General features: G+C 47.0%; 1 protein-coding gene across 1 annotated transcript in view; it reads right to left on the bottom strand.

The window, feature by feature from the left end:
• The window catches only part of SLC16A2 (solute carrier family 16 member 2), a 108,152-nt gene extending 83,625 nt beyond the window's left edge, over nt 1-24,527 (bottom strand). Inside the window, exon 1 of the mRNA XM_063142087.1 lies at nt 24,179-24,527. Coding sequence (XP_062998157.1) covers nt 24,179-24,527 — 349 coding nt within the window. The remainder of the gene's footprint in view (nt 1-24,178) is intronic.
• Nucleotides 24,528-24,731: the final 204 nt, after the last annotated feature.

The following is a 24,731-nucleotide window of genomic DNA, read 5'->3' as shown; positions in this document are numbered from 1 at the left end:
GGAGTGGTATATAAGTGTAATAAATAAATATATAAATACATAAATTCAGCACATCCACAGCCTCTCCTGCTGAAGATGAAAATCCCATTCAATGGCTGCAAAAAGGAATCGGGCAGAAGAAGAGCGCCAAGAGAAACACAAGGACTACATTAAACGCGCAGTTTGACATTGCATTATTCTTTTTCAGATGAAGTAGCAGGCTCCCCAGCATTTATGACAAGGGTCTTTTCCAACCCTACCTGTGGATTCGCCCTGGGTTTTTCTTTCATGCAAAGCAAGTGCTTATTGCTTTACAAGTCTATATGTGAACCAACTTGAGAGGACTCTTTGGCCCTGAAAGGCACTACAAAGATAATTTAAATAAAATACATAAAATAAAGTGTGTCGAGTTTCCCCGGAGTCTGCAAGACCCACTTTCCTGCCATTTGGCCTTTCCAGGCATAGTAGCGCCCTTCCTGGGACCCTCGTTGATCCAGGGCGGGTCCTACTTGGCCAGTCCTACTCAAAGGAACATCTTGGTTAATGGGAGTGCCATTTTTCTATTGCAAGATTTTTGTCAAAGCCTGGAGCTCTGCAAGCCAGTTTTAAGAGCTGCTAATTGCCTATTTACCCCATTTGCACCCTATTAATACCTTCTTTGCCTAGAGCTACAGCACAATTTTCTTCTGGTTTTTTTTTTAAATATATATATATATATTGGTTGCAATTTTAAGGGAAGGCAGGATTGGGTGGGTCTGTACAGAGAGAGAGAGAGAGAGAGAGAGAGAGAGAATGAGAATGTCGCTGAGTAGATGGAGATGGAAGAATTCAAACACCTCTTGGCATTTAAATTTCAGAACATGGATGGGAAGCCTGTCTTAAGTAAAAGATTCCTTGGGCAACAAACACACCCATTGGGTGATTTATAGCAAATGCACACTAACAGAGACAGCTACAGGGAAATCCATTGCCAAATGCTACATCTTTAAGGAATGTTCGCACCACGCTGCTGAACTCCTATATTTCTCTCCCTCTACCCCCAGCATCACTTATGTAACGTTCAGGTCTTCTTAGGGTCACAGTTCTAAGTTCTGCAGCAAAGGATTTCTCAGTATGTTTCCATCCTGCCGTTGCTAGAATGTCTCTCTGTGGGGCTTTGTTGCACCTACAAGGACACCCCAGGAGGCTGGTGGGAAACTCACCTGGAACCATTTCTGCAATGGTTTTCAAGCACAAACCGAGCCATGGTGGTGCCGCTGCAGACAGGACTAGGGTGACCCCATGGAAAGGAGGACGGGGCTCCTGTATCTTTAACAGCTGTATTGAAAAGGGAATTTCAGCAGGTGTCATTTGTATATATGGGGAACCTGGTGAAATTTCCTCTTCATCACCACAGTTAAAGCTGCAGGAGCCCTGCCCTCTTTTAAATCTGGTCACTCTAGTATAGCTCCTGCAGCTTTAACTGTGGTGATGAAGAGGGAATGTCACCAGGTTTTCCATATATACAAATGACACCTGCTGAAATTTCCTTTTCAATGCAACTGTTAAAGATACAGGAGCCCTGTCCTCCTTTCCATAGGGTCACCCTAGTCCTGTCTGCAGCGGCACCACCATGGCTCGGTTTGTGCTTGAAAACCATTGCAGAAATGGTTCCAGGTGAGTTTCCCACCAGCCTCCTTTTACTGTTGTGAGGAAGACGGAATTTCACCAGGTTCCCCATAGATACAAATGACACCTGCTGAAATTCCCTTTTCTATGCAACTGTTAAAGATACAGGAGCCCTGTCCTCCTTTTCATAGGGTCACCCTAAAATATACAAACTTAATATACAAAGATACAGGAGCCCTGTCCTCCTTTTCATAGGGTCACCCTAGACAGGACCAAAGCTCAGCAGTACAGCATACATTTTGCATGCAGGAAATCCCACATTCAGTGCTTGGGATCTCCAGCCAAAGGGATCTCAGGAAGGGAGTTCACATCCGTGGCAGCTTCAATTAATGTTAGACCCAGGGGGAAGATCAATGAGAAGATCTAAGCTCAGTGCCCACGTACACTACATACCCCTGGGTAGCCTCAAGCAAACACCGGTGGTTTTTAATTCCCATCTGTAAAAAAAAAAAAAAAAGAGGGGAAAGGGGAGAATCAACTCTTATGTTGGTCCTCTGAGGAAAAGCAAGGAAAGCCCTGTACATTTCAACAGCGCCTGTGAAGGCCCAGATAAAGTCCGAAAAAACCATACGTGTCCCCCCCCTTTTCCCCCCTGTGAACCGTTTTTGGCTTTTTCTTTAAAAAATTGAAAGTTGAACAGCTTTAGATTATGAAATATTTTCTTTAGAATTTAAGACAAAGACTTTCTGTATCGTTATCCAGCTTTTACTCCCCACAAAATGATTTCTAAAAACTATGCACTAAGAAGACTTTTATAGAAAGACTAGAGATGTAAAAATTTCTCGTGTTACAGGAAACCAGATTCCAGCTGAGCATCAGGAAAAAGTATTGTTAGAGTACTGTCATTTGTATGCATGCAGCACCTGGTGAAATTCCCCCTTCATCACAACAGTTAAAGCTGCAGGAACCCTGTCGTCTTTTGTATCTGGTCACTCTAGTATAACTCCTGCAGCTTTAACTGTTGTGAGGAAGAGGGAATTCCACCAGGTTCTCCATATATACAAATGACACCTGCTGAAATTCCCTTTTCTGTAGAACTGTTAAAGATACAGAAACCCTGTCCGCCTTTTCATATGATCACACTAAATAATGAGCTAGACATGTTATTGGAACCAGCATGGTGTAGTGGCTAGAGTGTTGAACTGGGAGTCGGGAAATCAGGTTCTAGTCCCCACTCAGCCATGGAAGATCACTGGGTGACCAACCAACCTCACAGGGTTGTTGTTGTGAGGATAAAATAGAGAGGAGGATTTTGTATGCTGCCTTGGGTTTCTTAAGGAGGAAAAAAGGTGGGATATAAATGCAATAAATACATAAATAAACAAATAAATAACAGCTTCCTATGCGTATCAATGTGCAACAGAATCAACCCTATTCAATTAACACTGTAACAGCAACAGCCACTGTGCCATCTTCCCCAAAGGCAAGGGAAGGACCTCCCACAGAACAGCCAAAAAGATTTAATTGACAAACTATGCCAAACCCAGTTCAAATCCCCTGTGTGTATATGTGTGTGTACTTATTACATTAATATCCTGCCTTTTTCCCTCTTGCAAGAAAACCAAGGCAGCTTACGTAGTCCTCCTCCTTTCTATTTTATCCTCACAACAACCCTGTGAGGTAGGTTAGGCTGAGAGTGACTGGTCCAAAGTCATCCAGAAAGTTTCTTAGCTGAGTGGGGACTCGAACCAAGTCCCAGTCCAACACTCTAACCACTACACCGCAATCTCTCTCTCTCTCTCTCTCTCTCTCTCTCTCTCTCTCTCTCTCTCACACACACACACACACACACACATTTGTGTGTGTTTGTGAAAAGTTCAATTCCCCACCCACCCCTCTCTCTGCAAGAAATCATGAGGGAATGAAACAAAAGGCCAGTTTAGGAGGCTGTTACCTGCTATATTAAGGTTACAGGGCAATTAGGATCTAGGCCAAAGAAGTAGCCTGAATTGAATTTGAAATAACAAACATGTTCAGGTTAAGCATTTTGAGCATTTATGGCTTAGCATATCGTGTGAACCATTCCTAACCATGGTGGCTACATAAAAACGGTTTAAACAAGTCACAAACCCAGGAGTTTTTTAAAGCAGATTTTCCAACTGCACAAATGTCTTGTCAGTCTCACACACACACACACACATCGCCCCCTGCCCAAGCCAAGCACATTATTTCTCTTTCATGACTGGACAGGTGACCACCAACACTAGTAGCACCTTAAAGACAGATGGACAGGGCACCCAGGAAGGATGACAGACTTAGGCCATAGCTAGACCTAAGGTTTATCCCTGGATCATCCAGGGGTCAAACCTGTTCATCTAGGTGACACACAGGGGATCCAGTGCTCAGGCAGGGATGAACCCTGGATAATCCCAGGATAAACCTTAGGTCTAGCTGTGGCTTCAGAGAAGTACACCCCTGGTTGTCACCTACAGCCCCCAATTGAAACCACTGCAACTGACCATCAGTGAACTCCAACCCATCGTCAGCACAGACACTTCTCTCTCACAAGCCTTGGGAGGCAGAGCGGTCCTGGCCTCCAGACAACCTCCCAACCTGAAGCAGATGCTAACCAGCAACAGTACACAGGACAGAGACACAGACAGAGGGACCAGTCCATGCAATAGACCCAAGGGCCAACTCTGCCCCCACTTCTATTCAGGCACCCCTGTCACAGGACCCAACAACATCAGCCACACCATCAAGGGCTCTTTCACCTGCATCCTTGTATACTTTGTGTTACATGCCATCCCTGACTTTGTCTATTGTTACGTTCTTAATAAACACAGACACATAACACGCGGCTTATTTTTTCCACCACATTATCAAATTTCCAACTGCACATTTTTTTCTCCAACTGCACATTTTGTGTCCAACTGAACACTAAAAAAAACACCCACAAAAAACCTGCACTAACCATTTGCTGCAAAAGAGTTGGTGGCTTAATCATGGCTTAGGGTTGTCCTCTGAACAGGGTCAAGGAAATATTCAGTCTTTTGTTGTAGCAAAATTATGGCTTGCACCAGTCCCTTTGTGGGAAAGAGGCCATCGGTTTCCTGGTGACCCCATTTCTCTAGCACTTGGAGCAAGAAACCTGAAAGAGGAGCTGTGGTGAATGTCTGTGGCGAGATACGGCTGGCATTAAGTCAGCTGGGCTTTCAAAATGGCTGCCTTCCCAGGTTGACTATATCATTAAGGTTTCCTCTCCAAGGCCACAGAACCAAAAGGACCTCACGCAGAAACGTGGTCTGTGTTTGGAAAGCCATTTCCTCTTTTGGACTGAATCATCAAATCGCGTTGTCGTCTCCTTTCCCAAAGAATTTCCTCCCTGGCCCCCACTCCAGCAGCTTTCAAACTGGAAGCATTATTGGTTCAAGAAGCTCAGCTTAAATACTCTATTGTGGCAAATGCCTAGCTGATCTCTGGGCCTCTGCTAGGGAAAAACTACCTGGCAGTGAAAATAGTTCTTGCCCTGCTGTTCAGAATACAGTGTCGGCTTCCTATAGCTCACAGGTAGAGCATTGTATATGCCAAGGGTCCCACGAACAATTCCTGGCAGGTCCAGCTATGGCTGAGAACATAGAAAGCTGCTTATAGAGTCAGACCCTGGGTCCATCTACACTGAGACGGACCCAGGGTCTGACTCAACACTGACCTTGTCAACACTGAGCAGCAGCTGCTCTACAGAGTTTCAGGCAGGATCCTTTCCTCACCCTGCCTGGAGATGCCAGGGGTCAACCCTGGGCCCTTCTGAATCAAAACACATGCTCTAGCACTCTGCTTGCACTCCACCACTGAGTTACTGGCCCTCTCCTGGAGAGTTTCTCCCAGTTAGTGCAGACAATCCGGAGCCTGGTGGATCAATGGTCTAACACAGTACAAAGCAGCCTTCTACAATGTGTCCTTCACACGCGATTTGCATAGCTGGTTGCACTGAAGATGGGGTGGCATGGAGTTGGATAAGAATATAAGAGGCCTGCTGGATCAGACCAAGGGTCCATCTCGTCCAGCATTCTGTTCACGCAGTGGCCAACCAGCTGTTGACCAGGAACCCACAAGCAGGACATGAGTGCAACAGCACCCTCATGCCCATGTTCTCCAGCATCAGAAGCGCCATGCTGGATCACCCCAAGGGTCCATCTAGCCCAGCACGCCAGCAGGAGACGTTGGGTGGGCAGGAGCCGGGACATTTGCTCGCTTCTGCTTCATTATCAACAACGTACAATTAACAAACTGAGTTGTTGTGTGATCTGGACACACGCATGAACGTTTGTACACTTTTGTGTGCGTATCTCCCGATGCATAAATTTTTGTACACGCTTTTGCATAATATGCCCACATTTTGCAGGCAATTATCCCGATATAATAAATTTTTAACATTTTAACATTTTTAACATTTTTTCATGACGTACACATTTTTGCATGCATGTTTTGATTGAAGAAAGAGCCTTGTGTGGGGCAGAGTGGTAAGCGGCAGTTACTGCAGCCGAAACTCTCCCCATGGCCTGAGTTCGATCCCAGCGGAAGCTGGTTCTCAGGCAGCCGGCTCAGGTCGACTCAGCCTTCCATCCTTCCAAGGTCGGTAAAATGAGTATTCAGCTAGCTGGGCGAAAGGTAATTGCGACTGGAGAAGGCAACGGCAAACCACCCTGCTTCAAAGTCTGCCAAGAAAACGTCAGCAGACGAGGAGTCAGCAATGACTCAAGTGCTTGCATGAGAGGTCCCTTTCCTTTTCCCTTTGATTGAAGAACCCCATTGCAACATTCAGAGATGTGCAAATTTTGAAAGATAACTGAGTTTCGGTTTCCACATGGGCTTCCAAGTGCAAAATTAGATCAAATGGAACTAGTTCCTCCCCTATCCCTAGTAAAGAGGGCATGCAGAGTAAGGGATACCGAGAGAAAGATACAGATTAATTGCTTAATTATCATTGCTTAACTATAGCTAAAAAAAACCCCACCCATGCCTACAACAGGCCACCTGTTAGAGACTCTGAGACCTAAGTCAGGAATACAGGATTTTGTTCTGACTTTATACTGTTAGTTTTACCCTACCCAGTGCCTGTTTACCCTACCCTGTGCCTGTTTGCATTCTCTTCCTCTCCTTATTGTTTTATTATGATTTTATTAGAATGTAAGCCTATGCCGCAGGGTCTTGCTATTTACTGTTTTACTCTGTACAGCACCATGTACATTGATGGTGCTAAATAAATAAATAAATAAATAAATAAATAAATAATAATAATGCAGCTAACGTGAGGCTGGAGCCAAGCCAATGGAGCCAGGGTCAGTTCTGCCCAAGTCTGCCCTCCAGACGCAAATGAGCACAGACCCTGTGATTAGCAAGTGGTGGCCAGGGCTGGTATTAATCCTCGGAGCTTGACCTTCAGGCCCTGGTCAGAAGAGCAAGACCTGCTGTGCTCAGCAGACGGGAGCTTTGCCCTCTTCCAAATGACGCTACCAGCTGCAGTTCAAAAACGCATCCTTTATGCCCCCTCCTCCAAGTATCTTCTGGGACACACCGAAGGGCCTATTCCCTCCTGCCCAGGCTTCTTTTCAAGCCAATGAATGCCAGATGGAAAGGGGAAAGAAAGAGAACAAGGAAGTTTCAAAGGTACCATTTCTTTCATCGAACGCAGAGGTGTGTGTGTGTCATCTGGCTTTTGATTGAAAAAATGGCACAACGCAGCCCCGGCTGCAGACAGAAAAAGGCTGTGATGTCATCTCGCCTGCTGTGTTAGCCAACACAGGGTTGAATCTAGTAAGATATCCCGGCATCTGTTGTGCTTATTTCCTGGCTCGTCTTGCAGCCTATGCACATTTGCTACGCGCTGTTCGCTTTCTCCGAATGTACAGAAAAACTAAATAAAACTTTCGATCTGCAACTTTGATCCCAAGAGCACCCCCAGGGGGAAAAAATCCTTGTTGCTTTGCAATAAAAAGCCTCTGCCAAGGTATCCTGGAGAGAAACTCTTTCCATAGCTTCAAGAGACGCAGCCGATGTACTCTTAACAAAAGCATCTGTGGTGCTTAATTATCTAACGTCATCTTTGTTCTGAAATGCACAGCCAGATCTTCTTAGGGCCTGGAACACAGAGGGCTGGTCTGAGAATTGGAGAAGCAAAAAGGAAGCATCAGGCCACTGTATTGTTCAGTGTAATGGGAGGTGCGTGAGTGTGACTGCGTGGTACGATTCTGGCCCAGAGACCATCACCTGTAGACGAGGCTGGATCCTGAAAATAGTGACTCCTGACTCCCATCCTGATATCGACACACACAGACGTCAAGTGTGGAACGTCTGTCCAAGTCCTGCCTCAGTCTCATTAGGCTCTCAGTTGCTAACCTGCAAAATGGGAATAATACAGCGGTCTCCCTTTGCAAGGCCTCTGTGCGAATAAAGATGGACTAAACTTGTGAAGCATCTTGCAGACCTGGCTCTGGATGAGCTGCGAGTGGAGCAAGGCAAGGCAGAAGGAGAGAGAAAGGTGAAGCTGCTACGGAGCAGCCAGGGCAAAGTTCCCCTGGCTGGGGAGCCTTTATGTGGGTCAAGCAGTAGTATATGACCAGCTCTGACTTGAGACTACTAAGAGGCTTTCTTGCAGGACTGGCAGGTATCCTACCATTCTGTTGGCTTGAGCTGTGGGTGGGAAGGTGGCATACAGACTAAATCCTCTCAGGTCATCAGCTCAAGACCCACGACAGGTATTAAAAATATTTTAAAAAGCTTTAGTTCCTTGGAAAATCCCATGGAGGGTCAAGCTTAACAAGGAGAAACATTCAGCAGTTGTTTCAGGTAACAGATTTCAGAAGCACGTGCCCAACTCCGCCTTTATGTTGCTATACAAAACGAAAGCAGAACGCCACTTTGACTTTTCACTCCAAGGCCATAGCTAGACCGAAGGTTTATCCCTGGATCGTCCAGGGGTCAGACCTGTTCATCTAGGTGACACACAGGGGATCCAGTGCTCAGGCAGGGGCGAACCCTGGATGATCCCGGGATAAACCTTAGGTCTAGTTGTGGCCCAAGTGCAAGGTTGTCTGGAGGTGAGAACAGGTCAAGTGGCTTGAATCTGGAGTCTATTATGGTGGATCTACACCTTGCGAGAGTTGGTGCTGGGCTAGCCTCCTGCCGGCAAACACTATGGAGAGAGTTCTTAAGTCAGTTGGTTGTCAGTTGTCAGTTTTGAGAACACAACCAACATCTCCCAAGTCCTGGGTTTGTTTGCACGTTATCAGCTTACTATGATAGAATTCGCCACAGGTGGGTGTTGTTGTTTTTTGCCTCTAGCTATTTTAAAACCCTCCTCTACAGCAAAAAGGAAACCCAAAGACCCAAATAGTAGAAAAAAGAGATATCTGTTAACAGGCATGCTGGGGAGTATTTACTGCAGTAAAGAGCAGCATTTACTCCTCTTTACTGCATCTCCTGTTTAAAGGAATACACTGCGCAGTCTACGTAAACAAAAGGAAGTTTGCATTCAGCACAGTGTTGAAAAGAGGGTCGTTTTGACAGCCTGGCCCTGAATTTAAACTCAAGGAATCCGGCCTTGCAGAAGATCAAAACCAAGAGAACGTGACCATTGCAACATACTGCTAAAACATTGATAATCAAAGCCATGTGTGCTCTGTTATTGTTTCAGGTTGGATTTGCAGCTCGCACCTTGTGTTTGTTGATTGTCTTTAACGTAAGACCTATTTTTACAGCAGGACAGCTTGTTCACAATAGTAAGCTGCACGTAGACCCTGAAAGAATTTCCCTAGTGCTCAGCCACTCAACCCCTTGAGATAGACAGGTGTTGGCCTATAGGATATGAACCTCAAACATGCACCAAAACAAAACACAAAAGTGACTAAGGACATAAAATGAGTCCATGGGTTCAGAATATACTGGTACGTTTCCAGTCCCCATGCTCAGCCGGTGGCAGATCTCAAGACAACCCAACGTTTCCTGGAACAGACAGGTCCAATTCCATGCCCTTAGAATCACAGAATAGTAGAGTTGGAAGGGGCCTATAAGGCCATCAAGTCCAACCCCCTGCTCAATGGAGGAATCCAGCTGCCTCTTGAATGCCTCCAGGGTAGGAGAGCCCACAACCTCCCTAGGTAATTGGTTCCATTGCCATACTGCTCTAACAGTCAGGAAGTTTTTCCTAAAATGGCTAAAAGCCGTCCCGGTTATTCCAGGGAAATGGAAGGATATTCCCTCTTTGCCCCCGGGATCCCCTGTGCATCATGTGGACGCAAAGGGATGATCCCGGGATGATCCCCAGGATACGGCATGGTCTAGACATGCCCATGGAGAGTGGACCATTCCACTAGTGCCGCTGAAGGACCAAATGCTTTTTTCCCTCCTCCCTCTCCATCACTTCTTCCTTGTGTGTCATGCCTTTTTAGACTGTAAGCCTGTAGGCAGGGTCCGCCTTATTTTACTGATCGTATGAAAGCTGCTCTAGAAGACATTTTGGCTAAGGAGCAGGATAAAAATGCTGTAAATAAATAATAACTAAATCCATCTTCCTAAGGTGGTCCACCTGCATCTGGGCTGTATTATACTCCAGAGAGTAAGTGGAGGTTCACACGAATGAATGCTCCGGCACGTTAAAAAAGAAAGAAAAAAAGAGAGGTCACACAAGAAAGCTACATGTCAGAAAAGAAGGTCCCAGTGGAGCTGTTTCCCCAACACCTACTTTTTCTATTTGTATGGAGACGTATTCAGCCATGCAAGCCTCCACCTGTGGTCTAAAATACCGTATTTCTTTGATTCTAAGATGCACTTTTTTCCCCATATAAACATCTCTAAAAACGGAGTGCGTCTTAGAATCGAGGGTCGTTTATTATTTCTTAGAATCAAAGCTTTTTTTCTGTTGGTGGTACTGAAATTAGTGTGCGTCTTACAATCGATGGCATCTTAGAATTGAAGAAATACGGTAGTACTGCATAGGCAAAGGCTGAGGACCACAGGGAGAACCAGTCCTCAGGCTTCAGGCTGGAGCCACCAAACCCTGCTCCCTTAGCCAGAAAAGGAGCATGCAGAGAGAAGCAGATAGCGAAGGCTTCAGTGGGGAAAGAAGCAGCAGCCAGGCCCCTCTCCATTGTGCCTGGGTCCTGCTCCAGCTGAGAACCCCCTCCCTCTTGCTCCCAACTGTCACTGCTGAACTTTCAACTAAGGGCATGTGTAGACGATGCCTTATCCCAGGGATAGCCCCGGGATCATCCCTTGTGTGTCCACATGCCGCACAGCGGATCCTGGGGGCAAGGAGGGATGATCCCTCCATTTCCAGGATGGCTTTTAACCCGATTTTCCCCACGGACTTGGGATCATCCCAAGACCGCAGGAGGTGTGGGCGGCTGTCCCGGTTTCGTTCCAGCTCCTCTTGAGTAAACGCGAGGAGCCAGGAACCAGGCATGGGGCACAGAGCTCTTCAGGATCTCCATGCCTATTGGAGGTTGGGAGGGGAGCAGGGTCTTGGGGGGGGGTTAGCTTGAAATTTCCGCTGTAGCGCTCGTGCATTCCAGCTCTTCTCACTGTAAAATAACAATACTAATAATAATAATAATAAGGCTGCTGCAACAGGCGCAATGTCCGGGATGTCGTGCGGCCCATGTGGACTGAGGGGGAGTATCTCAGGATCAACATATTGAGAGATCCTCCCCCTCCCCTCCCCTGGTCTAGACATGCCCTAAGAATCAAGTGCCTGAATTTGCTTATCTTTCTTTCCCCCCCCTCTTCCCTCCCAATTCCCTTTCCTTTTGTGTCATGTTTTTTAGATTGTAAGCCTGTGGGCAGACGTGTCTTAAGAAATATTTCTGCAAGCCGCCTTGAGAGCCTTTTTGGCTAGAGGGCAGGATAAAAATGCTAAAATAAATAAATAAAATTAAATATTCCATTTGAAAGCAACACGACAACGAAGCCAAAAATCCATCCCGGTGGCTCAAGACATTACAAAGAAAGACCTACGAAGCCCGTCCACGCTACGAAGGAAGACCAAAGCTGCAGGGATGACACCATCATCCTATGAAGATCTGGGGGTGGAGAGTGTCAGGGCGGACGGGCGAGGCGGGGAAGCGCTGAAGTGAGAAGGTCCTACAAAACTGGATTCTCAGGATTCTTATCAAAGCAAACCTCTGTAAGTGAAAAGTCAACTATGTAAGGAGTTCCAGCCCCTTCAATATTCCACTCTGAGCTCTTGTATCTCCACCATAGGATTAACTCTGCCTTGATTAGGCCCTCTGAGCAGGCAAACAGCTCAGAAGCACAGCAGACCGGCTGAGGTTGGTACCGGTACACCTAGGAGTGACCATATTACACCAGCTTTAAAATCTCTTCACTGGCTGCCAATTAGTTTCCGGGCGAAGTATAAAGTGTTGGTTATTACCTTTAAAGCCCTACATGGTTTGGGTCCAAGCTACCTGTGGGATCGCCTCCTCCCGTATTATTCGCCCCACACACTCAGGTCCTCTGGGAAGAATCTACTTCAGCCAGAAAAAACTAGATTAACAACTGTTACCCAGAGGACCTTCTCTGCTGCCGCTCCCAGACTGTGGAATGGCCTGTCGGGAGAGTCTTTCTGAATATAAAAAAGCAATAAAGACTGATCTCTTCCGGCAGGCCTACCCAGTCAAATTTTAAGACTTCTGACTGTTATTTTAATAATGTATGTTTTTATATGTTTTAATCAGTTTTATGTATTTTATAATGTTTTGTATTCTATGTTGTTCCCTGCCTCGATCCAGGGGGAGAGGCGGGTAATAAATAAAGATATTATTATTATTGTTATTATGTCGGCCGATGAGGCCGGCTAAGAGCTGAGCGACGGACGGCCAGAACTGAAGAAAAGCCAACTGATCAGGGGCTTCACATCAGGCGGCAACACCAGATTTGACCACAGAGGATTCTGTGGGGCGAGAATCCATGAGGTGGGGTGGTGGAAGGACACCCACACCCACACACCCTGCCTGCAGGTACCCCTCCAACCAGCCGTCTCAAAGGCTCAAGGAGTGACACCCGGTTTGCCGGGTTCCTGATTCATGCCCCACAGTACCCTACAGTCTCCCTCCTTCTTCCAAGGATTTCGGCACAGCATGGGTGAGGTTTGCCCATTTTTACCTGGCTGAGAAAGGTTAAGCCAGTGCAAAACGGAGCCAGCCGGCACCAAGGCGGAGCAGGGATTTGAACCCTGATTTACCTGGCCCATATTCAACACACTACCCACTACACCACACTAGCTCTCTGTGAGGAAAGACTCCATACCCCTCTCAACAGCTGCCAGGAACATCTGGCAGGCACATAGATACCGTCTTGGCAAAGAAAAACATGCTCCCTGTATGATCTGAGCCACGACAGATGTTACAGCCATGGCATGACACACTCGACGCAGGGAGACTCTTTTGCCTGTCCACAGCGCAGCCTCCCTCCAGACTGTAGAACTACGACTCCTATCATCCCCAGACAGCATAGCCAACGCTGGGAGTTGTAGCCCAACACAGCTGGAGGGGGACAACTGGAGTTGGGGAAGGCTGAGGGTGCTTCCAAACGGAGGGCTCCCAGGCACTGTGCAGCTTCTCCAGGTTTTTTCCCTTAACAGAGGTTTTCTGATATGAAAAAAATTATTTTTATTTTATTTATTTAATTACATTTATATACCGCCCCACAGCCGAAGCTCTCTGGGTGGTTTAAAACATTTAAAAATAGTAAACATTAAAAGTATACAATTTAAACACACACACACACACACACACACACACACATAAAAAACAGTATAAAAACAACAGTATCCATTTAAAAACTACAATTGACAGAAGAAGCTGTGGAAAAACATGGCAGGGCTACAAATCCAGGCTGTTTTGCCTTTCCATAGTTTCCCTGCTGGCTGGGGCATGATGGGAGTTGTAGTCCAACACATCTGCTCTGGGAAGGGTGCTATAGGATCCAGAATTCTGCTCCTACATTTATTTTTATGCCATTTTTACACTGACCCTCCTTCAAAGAATTCATGCCAGCATACATGGCTCTGCCCCCACTCATTTATGCTCAACATCCACCTTGTAAGGTAGGCCAGGCTAAGAGAGTGACTGACCCATGGCCATCTCAATGAGTGGAGGATTTGAACCTGGGTCATCCTGGTTCTTGCCCAACACTTTAACTACTACAACTCAACAGTTTTATTACCACACTAAACTTTACAACAGGGCTGGACAGAAGGGAGATCTCCAAACGTTCTGGACTTCAACTTCCAGGAACGAGCAGTTGAAATACATAAGGGGGGAAATTCTGGGAGCGCAACTGTTCATTGGAATGATTTGTAAAATGCAAATACATTTTCCCATCAAAGCACAAAGCGGCATTATTTGTACGCTTAAAATAGGGTGACCCTATGAAAAGGAGGACAGGGCTCTTGTATCTTTAACAGTTGCATAGAAAAGGGAATTTCTGCAGGTGCCATTTGTATATATGGGGAACCTGGTGAAATTTCCTCTTCATCACCACAGTTAAAGCTGCAGGAACCCTGCCCTCTTTTAAATCTGGTCACTCTAGTATAGCTCCTGCAGCTTTAACTGTGGTGATGAAGAGGGAATGTCACCAGGTTTTCCATATATACAAATGACACCTGCTGAAATTTCCTTTTCAATGCAACTGTTAAAGATACAGGAGCCCTGTCCTCCTTTCCATAGGGTCACCCTACTTAAAATGGGAGATGTTGGCCTATGCTTCATTTTAGGAATAAGCACCCATGGTGCATAATATTGGGGGTGAGGTGGGAGGAAACCTAGAGATCAGGGGTTATGCTGTGAACCAAACAAGAAGCCCATAGCGGCCAGATTAGGTGACTAGTTGACTGTCCCTTAAGTTGTGAATCGAAACTCCAACTTTTCCCAGGCGTGAGACATACATCCTCAAAGGAAGATTACAAGGCCGGTTGGGAATTTTGCAACTCGGGAGCTGGAATAAAAACTTAGCATCCATAATAATAATAATAATAATAATAATAATAATAATAATAATAATAATAATAATAATTCCATGTCATGTAAAATACAGTTTTGTTCAAAGAAAGGATTACAAAATATTGTGGTCTTTTCGGAAGGGCGTTTCAGCCACATGACCCCCCAGGAAGTTCTTTCTCTACTGAAGGCATTCTAGTCGAGTCAAGTAGAATCACCAGATCAAAACTGCATTCCTCACTATGCCCTGTCCCAGCAGTGTAAACACAGACATGACAGCTGACCTCCGCACCACCCTCCTTCCGCTTTGTCCGTTTCATCATTAAGCTTTTTAGCAGAGACCTTCACCCTTCACCCTGAGGATGTGGAACATCCAGGGAATCAGGGCCAAACTGAACTGGAACACGCTTGCATCTACAAATACCACATCCCAGGTCATCTAAAGTTTTTTGCGAATGTATTTTCTCCCTTAAATACACATGCACACTATTGTGTTTCTTTGGTGGGTGGGAAGCAAACACTACAGCAGGGGTGGGCAAAATGAGGCCTACATGTGCCTCTGTCCATTTTTGCAATAAAAAACCCTTCCCCCCTTTAAAACAAGGGGTGTGGGGATCATGCACCCTCTTTTAATGCAAAACCACGCTTCCCCCGGGGGTTCTGGGAGCACAATTTTGCATTAAAACAAGGTGCACATAGGGTGGGTTTTGAGGGGACAGAAATTGGGGGGGCCCAGACCCCTGAAATTGCCCACCCCTGCACCAGAGTATAAATAACCCAGGAGCTATTCAGACAACCATTTTCCAATTCAAAGTGATATAAAGAGCGACAAAAGGGACTCCAGAAGTAAATTGTCCATCATTACATTGCAGTGCGTGAGATATTACATTAAATATAAGGTTGGTATCTTTCAGAGAACTCGGGCGGGAGAAGGCAGAATGCATGACACAGAGTTGTGGCACATACATGTAACAGGGCACCTGTTTATGGCTGGACCACTCACTGTCAGGGGCGGGGAACAGGCTTTGACTGTGCTGGGGCGTCTCCAAGAGAAATACTTGGGCCCTCCGTCAGAGCAGAGCACATCTTTTGCATGTGCTCCCAGGACCATCACGTGACACCTCCAGCTAGGAAAGCCCTCGTGATTGTCTTTCCCAACCCACCACCGGAGGTCTTGCAGATGTCTGCCGGTCCATGTAGACAGTACTATTGGGGAGCCAACACGAGGACGCGCTTAGCCCCTGTCCGGCTTCCTGTCACTCCCGATTTTTATTCTTTTCTCTATTTTATTTTAATTACAAAAATTATCTGGGCGAGTTACTTTTCTTTTAGTCTCTCCAGTTTGCCTTTTGGGAAATGAGCACCCTGTGCCCTACCATGATCACTGTGGCCAGCCATTTTATGAATGGGCAAGCATGCATACACACACACATCTGGGAGAAATTTTGTGAGAGCGCTGGTTAAACTCAAAATTCCAATTGTGCCCCCCGCACCCAAAAAGGTTAGGGATCCCTGCAGCACTGGGTTAGAAGGACCAATGCCTGATTTCATATGAAGCAGCACTAAACATTCTACGTGTCTCAATATAAGTGCGGATGGGATTGATATGGGGAAAAGAGGTGCACTCAGAACTACAGTGGGGGACGGGAGAGGCCTTGGCGGCCTTGGTGTCTGGGGGTGCAGTTCAAGTAGGCACAAAATCCCGTTGGATCTGTCTCATACACATACGAATACCACCTTAAGTCCAAATAGTGAACACAGAAGAACTGTCTCAATGGGTTATAGGTTCAGATTTTATTTTTATTTTTTAAAATAAAATGTGGATTAGTGGTGAGACCTGGCCCCTGTCTTTACGGCGGCGCTTTGGCGCTACGAGGCGCCTTGTTCCCACACTTGCGTTCCTTCCCGGCATCTACACAGGAAGGAACGTAAGTGTGAACTTTCCCCTCTCTAAAAGTTTTTTTTAAAAAAAAAATGGGGGGGGGGAGAGGAATGGGGCTGTTCCTCCCCCTTTCTAATTTCTGTATCTCCACAGCTGCGGAGATACGGATAATAAAAATAAAAAATGGGGGGGGGAGGAACGAGGCAGCCAGAGGACGTGAGAAGAGGGGGCAGGGACTTGGGGCAAACCACCTCTACTCCCTCTGGCTGCCTGTTCCTTCCCCCCATTTATTTTTATTTTTATTACCTGTATCTGCGCAGCTGCGGAGATACAGATAATAAAATTAAAAGGAGGGGGGAACAGCCCCGTTCCTCTCCTCCCTCTTTTCATTTTTACAGAGGTGTGGGGCCGCCCCCTTCCCTGTCCAGCCCATGGCAACCAATCAGGGGGCACCATGGGCTCCACTACCAAAAAAGTTGGGGTAGGTGCCCGACTTTTTTTCAGCAGTGTTTCCAGGGTCTCCCCCCGGATAGCTTTGCAATGGCGGCTGCATCATGTAGATGACGTGCCGCTACCGCGAAGCCACCCCAGGGCAAACCGTTTGTGTAGACAAGCCCCTGGACTGAGGCCTGGGGAAACCTGCATTTTAAGCATCTAGTTTCGCCACAGGGTCACTACATAGTTCTGAGCAAGGCAACCTTCTCCAGGCCTCAGTCTCCCCACCACTCGCATCTGTAAAATGGGAATAACTGTTTGCCAGGAAGAGCAAGATGTAGAAATATTACTGCTTGTCCTTGATGGGGTGCAAAGAAAACAATTCTACCTTCAACCTATGAGAAGTACAAGGACAGTGAGCAGGACTTCACTTTTTGCCAGCAGCCACGTGGGATCTTTCGACATCCAGTTCAGCCTTCTTGCCAAACAGTCAAATCAGCAAAAGACAGTTAATGACAAAGCTTATTTGCAACAATGTTGGGCCGTCCAATTGTTTGTCAGCTACGTTTCTGCAGTTATTCCCTGCGGCCTTCGGCCTTCCCAGTGTGGAGTAAACACAGTTTTAGTAGCTCGCCCCGAACGCTTCGTCTCACTTCGCTCATATTCTTAGGTATGCAACTAAGATGTTTTGCATGTAGATCTAAAAATGTAAATTGACAGATGTTTTTGCAAACACGTGTGTCACAGAGGAATGCTTATCAGGTAGTGGCTCAAACTTTTGTACCTGCCGCCGCCGCCGCCACCGGCTTCCCCAACTTGGAAGTGTGCCAGCGGTGCCTTTTGTTCACACCCAGGGCCAGGCAATAAAGTTGCTGCTCCCACTGGTGGTCTGCAGCCTATGGGGCACCTGCCATGGGGATCTCTCTTTCTTCTGCCTCAGTTTTAACCTGTGGTGCGAGGGCAGAGTTGACCTCAATGGGGGGGGGGGATTACGGGGATTCACACCATCCTGCCATTACCATATTAATGGGGGTGCATTCCTGCTCAGAAAGTCCTGCAATAGCATAGACCACTTATCGCTAGTCACTTATTTACTGAAGGGCTTATTGTAGGAACTCATCAATATAAGACGTACGAACGCTTCCTTGCGTCTATTAATTGAAGCCTTAACTTTTTTTAAAGTACCGATTTGAAATTGAATTGATCATAGAATAGTAGAGTTGGAAGGGGCCTATAAGGCCATTGAGTCCAACCCCCTGCTCAATGCAGGAATCCACCTTAAAGCATCCTTGGCAGATGGTTGTCCAGCTGCCTCTTGAAGGCCTCTAGTGTGGGAGAGCCCACAACCTCCCTAGGAAATTGGTTCCATTGTTGTACTGCTCTAACAATCAGGAAGTTTTTCCTGATGTCCAGCAGGATTGTGGCTTCCTGCAACTTCAGCCCATTATTCCGTGTCCTGCACTCTGGGGTGATCGGGAAGAGATCCTGGCCCTCCTCTGTGTGACAACCTTTTAAGTATTTGAAGAGTGCTATCATGTCTCCCCTCCATCTTCTCTTCTCCAGGCTAAACATGCCCAGTTCTTTCAGTCTCTCTTCATAGGGCTGTTTCCAGACCCCTGATCATCCTGGTTGCCCTCCTCTGAACACGCTCCAGGTTGTCTGCGTCCTTCTTGAATTGTGGAGCCCAGAACTGGATGCAATACTCTAGATGAGGCCTAACCGAATAGAGGAGAAGCAGTACTTCACACGATTTAGAAGCTATACTTCTATTAATGCATCTCAAAATAGCATTTGCTTTTTCTGCAGCCACATCACCCTGTTTGGCTCATATTCAGCTTGTGATCTACAACAATTCCAAAATCCTTCTCGCTTGTAGTATTGCTGAGCCAAGTATCCCCCATCTTGTAACTGTGCATTTGGTTTCTTTTTCCTAGATGATGGAAGACTTTTCATGGTTAGATCACTGTTCATGTTGTTTGGGTTTTCTGTATATATTAGGTAGTATTTAGTGTGTTCTTAATTGTTTGGGGCATTCTTTCAGAAGGAAAAGTGGGGTCCAAGCATTACATGAACTTAAGTGAGTGCCAACAATATGGGGTTGAACAGGCATTCAGTGTTACGTGAAATGGGGCCTGGGGTGTTGCATTGGTAAATAACGGGAGAGATGAGTTAAAACTGTGATGCTGGTAGGCTAGCATCTCTTCTGCTTTTCTGCTCTAATCCCTGGCCAAAGTTAGCAACTTGAAATATTACGTTCTCTACATAGTCAGATGAATTGCATTAGACACAATCAAGGAATCCAGTGGGTGCAGGAGGAGAATGATTGAATGATTAATGGCGCAAACCTAGGCATTTTTAGACAAAAGTAAGTCCTGCAACTCCTACCATCCAGGGATGATGGGAGTTGTAGTCCAATACATCTGGAGAGCAATGGGTTGTGAAAAGCTGCACTATTAGGCTGCAGCTTGAGTTACAACTAAAGCATTACCATGACACCGTGTTTGCATCCATGTATATATGTATTTATAATCCCCAAATGTATGTTTGAAATAGAGGCGGATCCTGGGTCTGAAAAGGCTGGTTTTATTTTTATTTATTTATGTATTTGTTAAATTTATATACCACTCAACTGGCAGTTGCCCTAGAGAGATGGTTTACAGTCATTTATAAAACAAAACAAAACAACAACAAAAATAACAACCAAAACAATACATACAACAATAAAGATATTAAAATATTTAAACATTAACAACGTTAAAAGCATTGAAGAGCCAGCTTAATCATCAGAGACATCAAATGCCTCCTGGAAGAAAGTCTTAACCTGGAGTCAAAATGTATACAGTGAAGATGCCAGGCAGATCTCCCTGGGAAGGTCATTCTACAGACCTGGGGCCACTACAGAGAAGGCTCTCTCTCCAGTAGCACCTCTCACATCATTACGGGTGGCAGACTGCCTCTGAAGACAATCTTAGCAATCAAGCAGACACATATGAGAGAAAATACTCCTTTAGGTAGACCAATTAGGGCTTTAAAGGTCAGCACCAACACTTTGAATTGAGCCCAGAAATTGTTTGACGCAGCACTGGAGTAATATATTGAAAACACCCAGTCCCAGTAAGCAGCCTTGCTCCTGCTTTAGAGAAAACTGCCTCCTGCAAACTACCCATTTCTTCTTTTGGGGTTATTTTTCTCCTTCTAAAACAAGTTGTCATAGATGTCTAAATAATGGGGAGCATTAATTGTTTGGGAAACAAGAAGGAACAGCCTGAAACAGGGCTTGAGGGGACACTCCGTAGCAAACTGGCTTTTGTCGCCTTGAAATGGGTGAAATGGGGCAGACGCACATGAGAACGATCTCTGCTCCTACTAGTACCATTTCAAAGCACAAATTTGACACACACACACACACACCCAAAAAAGGCAAAAAACATCAACCAGAACCGATCTACTTAGACTGCAATATCTCAGAAGCAACAGGAGACTGAGGCCTTAGCTAGACCTAAGGTTTATCCTAAGATCATCCCGGGGTCATCCCTGTTCATGTAAATGACACACAGGATATCCTGGGAGCAGGCAGGGACGACCCCAGGATAAACCTTAGGTCTAGCTAAGACCTTAGGCTGCGTTCGGACAACACAATAGTCAGCGGTGGGGAAATAATCAACTTGACAGATGTTTATCTAGGGAGTACTCACCACACAACATGATAATAATCAACTGTTGTGTGGATTAGGATCCGCGCTGAGTTCACTATTAGTCCATGCGGGGTTGACTCACTCATCCCCTGCCCTCTCCCCACCCTCAATCCTACTGCTAGTATCACATCTGCCATTGCTGCCAAAAATCTATCCTACCAGCTGAACTACGGCGGCAGACACTGCTTTGACCGCTCTTGCCTTGCGAATCTGTGGCTGATGAAACAACCAACGGTGGCTGAGGAAATATCCAATGGTGCCCTCCACACAACACGGTAACCATCGGTGGTTCAAATAGCCAACTCTGCATAGTGTTGGTTATTTGCATTGTTATTTTGGCCAAATAACTAACTGTTGGTTAAAAAACTCCCTCCACACAACACGATAACCCACAGTGGGTTAAATAGCCAACCGTCGACTATTTAAACCACCGTTGGTTATCGTGTTGTCTGAACCCAGTCCTAGTGAAAAATCAGAAGGCAATACTGGGAGAGGGACTCATTCAATTCTATATCCAGGAGCAGAGGGGTGGCTTCCCATAGCATCATAAACTCAGCTGGAACATAGAAAACATAGGAGGCTGTTTTATATTGAGTCAGAACCTTGGTCCATCTAGCTCAGTATTGCCGACACTGACTGGCAGCAGCTGTCCAGAGTTTCAGACAAGAGTTTTACCTGTCCTGCCTGGAGATGCCAGGATTCATCATCAGTTTATTTGTATGGCACTTTTCCAAGGTAAAACCCCCAGAGAGCTCCGGCTATTGGGCGGTATAGAAATAAATAAATAAATAAATGCTCAAAGTGGTTTAGCCCAACAACAGAAAAAAAGTTGCAGAATAAAATACAGCAAAATTTTCCAATAATTCACAAACAATTACAAATTATAACAAAATTGAATCTTGAACTGAACCTGGGACTTTCTACATGCAATGCATCATATGCTGAATCACTGAGCTACCTTCCATCTGTTAACTTTCTGGACACAGTGTGACCACATAGAGCTGGAACAGAAGAGCCCCACAACTTGGTCACCTGTGGAGAGTTAAAATGATTCCTACATAACCAGACAAGGAATCTTATAGAAACTCCCCCCACTCCTCTTTTAGGCATCGTCAGTGGCTATCATTGTTGACAAATGGGTCAATAAATGGGTTAATAGGTGTTGACAAATGGGTTAATAAAGATTTGGGCAAATAGAATCCTGGGGTTAGGGGAGAGTACATTCCACAGGGTTCAAACCTCTGAAGAGAGTTAGCCAAAAGTGTCTGGGAATTCCCCTGTCTTGGGAGAGAAAAAACCCAACCCCAAACACTGCCGCATTTTACAGAAGCAATTAATGCCGGTTGCATAATTAATAATATCCACAGAGGGCACTTGGCTATTCTCTCAGAACGAGCTGAAATTTCCTTACGAGGTCATCCTATATCAGCCTTGCACAGCACCCTGCAGATTTGTGTGTGGGGTGTGGGTGTGTGTGTTACTGGAAGTTATAGTCCAACACATCTGGAAGGCATCAGGTTGGGAAAGGCTGTTCTATATATTAACATGAAACAATTCAGCTGGAATTGATGCTATACCTGAGAGCATTTCAGACAGGAGCATCTCTGGAACTCAAAATCCCTCCTTGCTCAAAGTGGGAACACCTGAATGAAGCAGCCATTTTGAGCCATGTTATTTTTTGTTAAAGAATTCGTAGGAAGGTCCAACGCATTCTGGAGCATCAGAATTCAAAGATGCTATATTAAAACACGGAAGAGAAAACTCAATTACACCACTTGCCACAATAACCCGGGACAATCAGATACAGGGCAAGGAGTAAGTACCGTATTTCTTTGATTGTAAGACGCCATCGATTGTAAGACGCACACTAATTTCAGTACCACCAACAGAAAAAAAAACCCTAAGACACACCTACGATTCTAAGACACACCCCATTTTTAGAGATGTTTATATGGGAAAAAAGTGCATCTTAGAATCGAAGAAATAGGGTACATCCCACCCACCCGACTTTCAAACTTGCCATATGTCCCTTTGGGGAAACCCTTCAGGGTTAAACATAACATCCCTGTCCCCAATACAACAAGAATGTTATATTCTAGGGGGAGCTAAGTTTTTTCACCTGTAGCAGTAGTACGGCTTGATCCAACTGAAATACAGTGTTGTTGTTGTTTTTATCATATAAACATTTTAACACTTCCCCTTTAAGCTGTACAAAAAACACAACACCCTGTCTCAATTTTCATCCTTCACGCAACACGCAGCTTGCCAAAAGGATCCAGGTTTGGCCTAAAGGTACCAGACATCAGAACTCCAACCCAAGAACCAACACTGCATGCTATTTTCGACAATCAGACTTACAGTTACCAGATCCCTCTATGGATACGTTAAAAGGCGAAGAAATGTCGGTGCGCTACATTTCGTACAGTTTTAACAGAACTATACCGTAAACTGTTGGCAGCGATACCACCATCACGACAACCCAAAGCCACGATTCGCTTGTTCGTTGTAATAGGAACCTACAATCCGTCTGATATATACTGGACTTCTAAGACAACCTCTCCCAACCTGGCGCCTTGCAGATGTTTTTGATTTCAATTCCCATCAGTCCCAGCTAACATAACCAACGGTCCTGGGAATTATTGACCAAGACATCTTGGGGAAGACCGCTCTAGGACCTGACCTTATCTGGACCACCATCCCCACTTCTCCGCTGTCATCACAGGGCACATCTACCCGTTCCACCCCAGGGAGATGGCAAACCTCGCTAAGCAGGGCCAGTCACACTGTCCAGGTATTGCCCCCAGCGTGTTCTTGGTACAAGGTGTACCTTCAGCATTTACAGGCCGCTGTGGTACAAAGCGGGGAGTGGGGGGGAGAGAGTTGAGCTAGGAGCCTTTCCAAGCATTGCCTCATTTTTAGATCAGTTGTCCAGCTAGTTTGTGGCTGGGGACAAACAGGCATCACCGACAGAAACACAAGCATGACCTCCAGATCAATAGCAGTGACGGTGGGGCTGAAAATGCAGCCACCCGGTCCACCTGGCTGCGCCTCTAAGCAGGCGATGACGGAGCCAGCGGGGGGCATTTTGGAACCGTCCCGACGATCTACAAACCCAGGGAAAGAAGCGTGTGCCTGTGTGCGGGGGGCGCTTCTTTCCCGCGGGCTGCTGCTAAGGAACCAGAAGGCTTGAGCCTCCTAAGCCGTTCTGACGCGGAGGCAGACCGGACCCCGTCGCCATCTCCTCCTCGTGGGGGGAAATACACACGGCTGCGTGTATTTACTATCGCGCGCCGGCAGCATGCTCGGCGCTGTACACGGGGGGTGGGGGTGGGGTGCTGGTTTTTAAAGGGAACTCAGACGATCCCCCCAGGCGCGAACGGCACCGCGAGCGGTTCCCGAGCCCGGGTTGGGGAGCGAGCAGCGAAACGGGTCCCCGCCAGGCCCTCCGGGCTCTCCCCTGCTGCAGGGCAGGCGCCGTGGAAGGGTCGGCGCGCCCCTCGGCCAACCCCCTCCGGCGAGGGGGCCCGTGTGGAGGGACGGGGCCCCCGCGAGCGGCGCCGGCGCCCCCTGCCCTTCCTCACCGGTCTTGTACTTCAGCGTGGGGTCCGTCTCGGGGTCTCCGACGTCGTTCTGCAGCAGCTCGTAGAGCATCCCGAAGGAGTTATGGATGCCGAAGATGGAGCCGTTGCACCAGGTGGCGGCCAGCACCACCACCCAGCCGAAGCCGCCGTCGGGCGGCGTGAAGCCCGGCGCCGCGGGCCCCGGCGGGCCCCCGGCAGCCCCCGCCGCGCCGGCGGCAGCCGCCCCGCCGCCCTCCCGGCTGCCTCGTCCTCCTCCTCCTCCTCCTCCGCCGCCGCCCTCCTCGTCGTCGTCTTCCCCCAGGGGCCCCTTCTCCTCGGCCAGCGCCTGCTCCTGCCTCCGCAGCGCCATCGCGCCCGCCGTCCAACTCCGGCGCTGGCGGCGGCGGCGGCTCTCGCTGCTCGTGCTGCGGCTGCTGCTACGGCCGACGCCGCTCCTGCTCGCTCGCAGTGGGGCTGGCGAGCCGGTCCCGCACGCCTCCTCTGCCTCTGCTGCGCCTCTGTCTCCGCCTCCTGCCGCCGCCGCCGCCCCCCCTCGCTTCCCCCGTCGTCATCT

Source organism: Elgaria multicarinata, chromosome 15 (assembly GCF_023053635.1).
Source record: "Elgaria multicarinata webbii isolate HBS135686 ecotype San Diego chromosome 15, rElgMul1.1.pri, whole genome shotgun sequence".
In the NCBI taxonomy this organism is placed as follows: Eukaryota; Metazoa; Chordata; class Lepidosauria; order Squamata; family Anguidae; genus Elgaria; species Elgaria multicarinata.
This window is presented reverse-complemented; position numbering and strand designations above follow the sequence as displayed.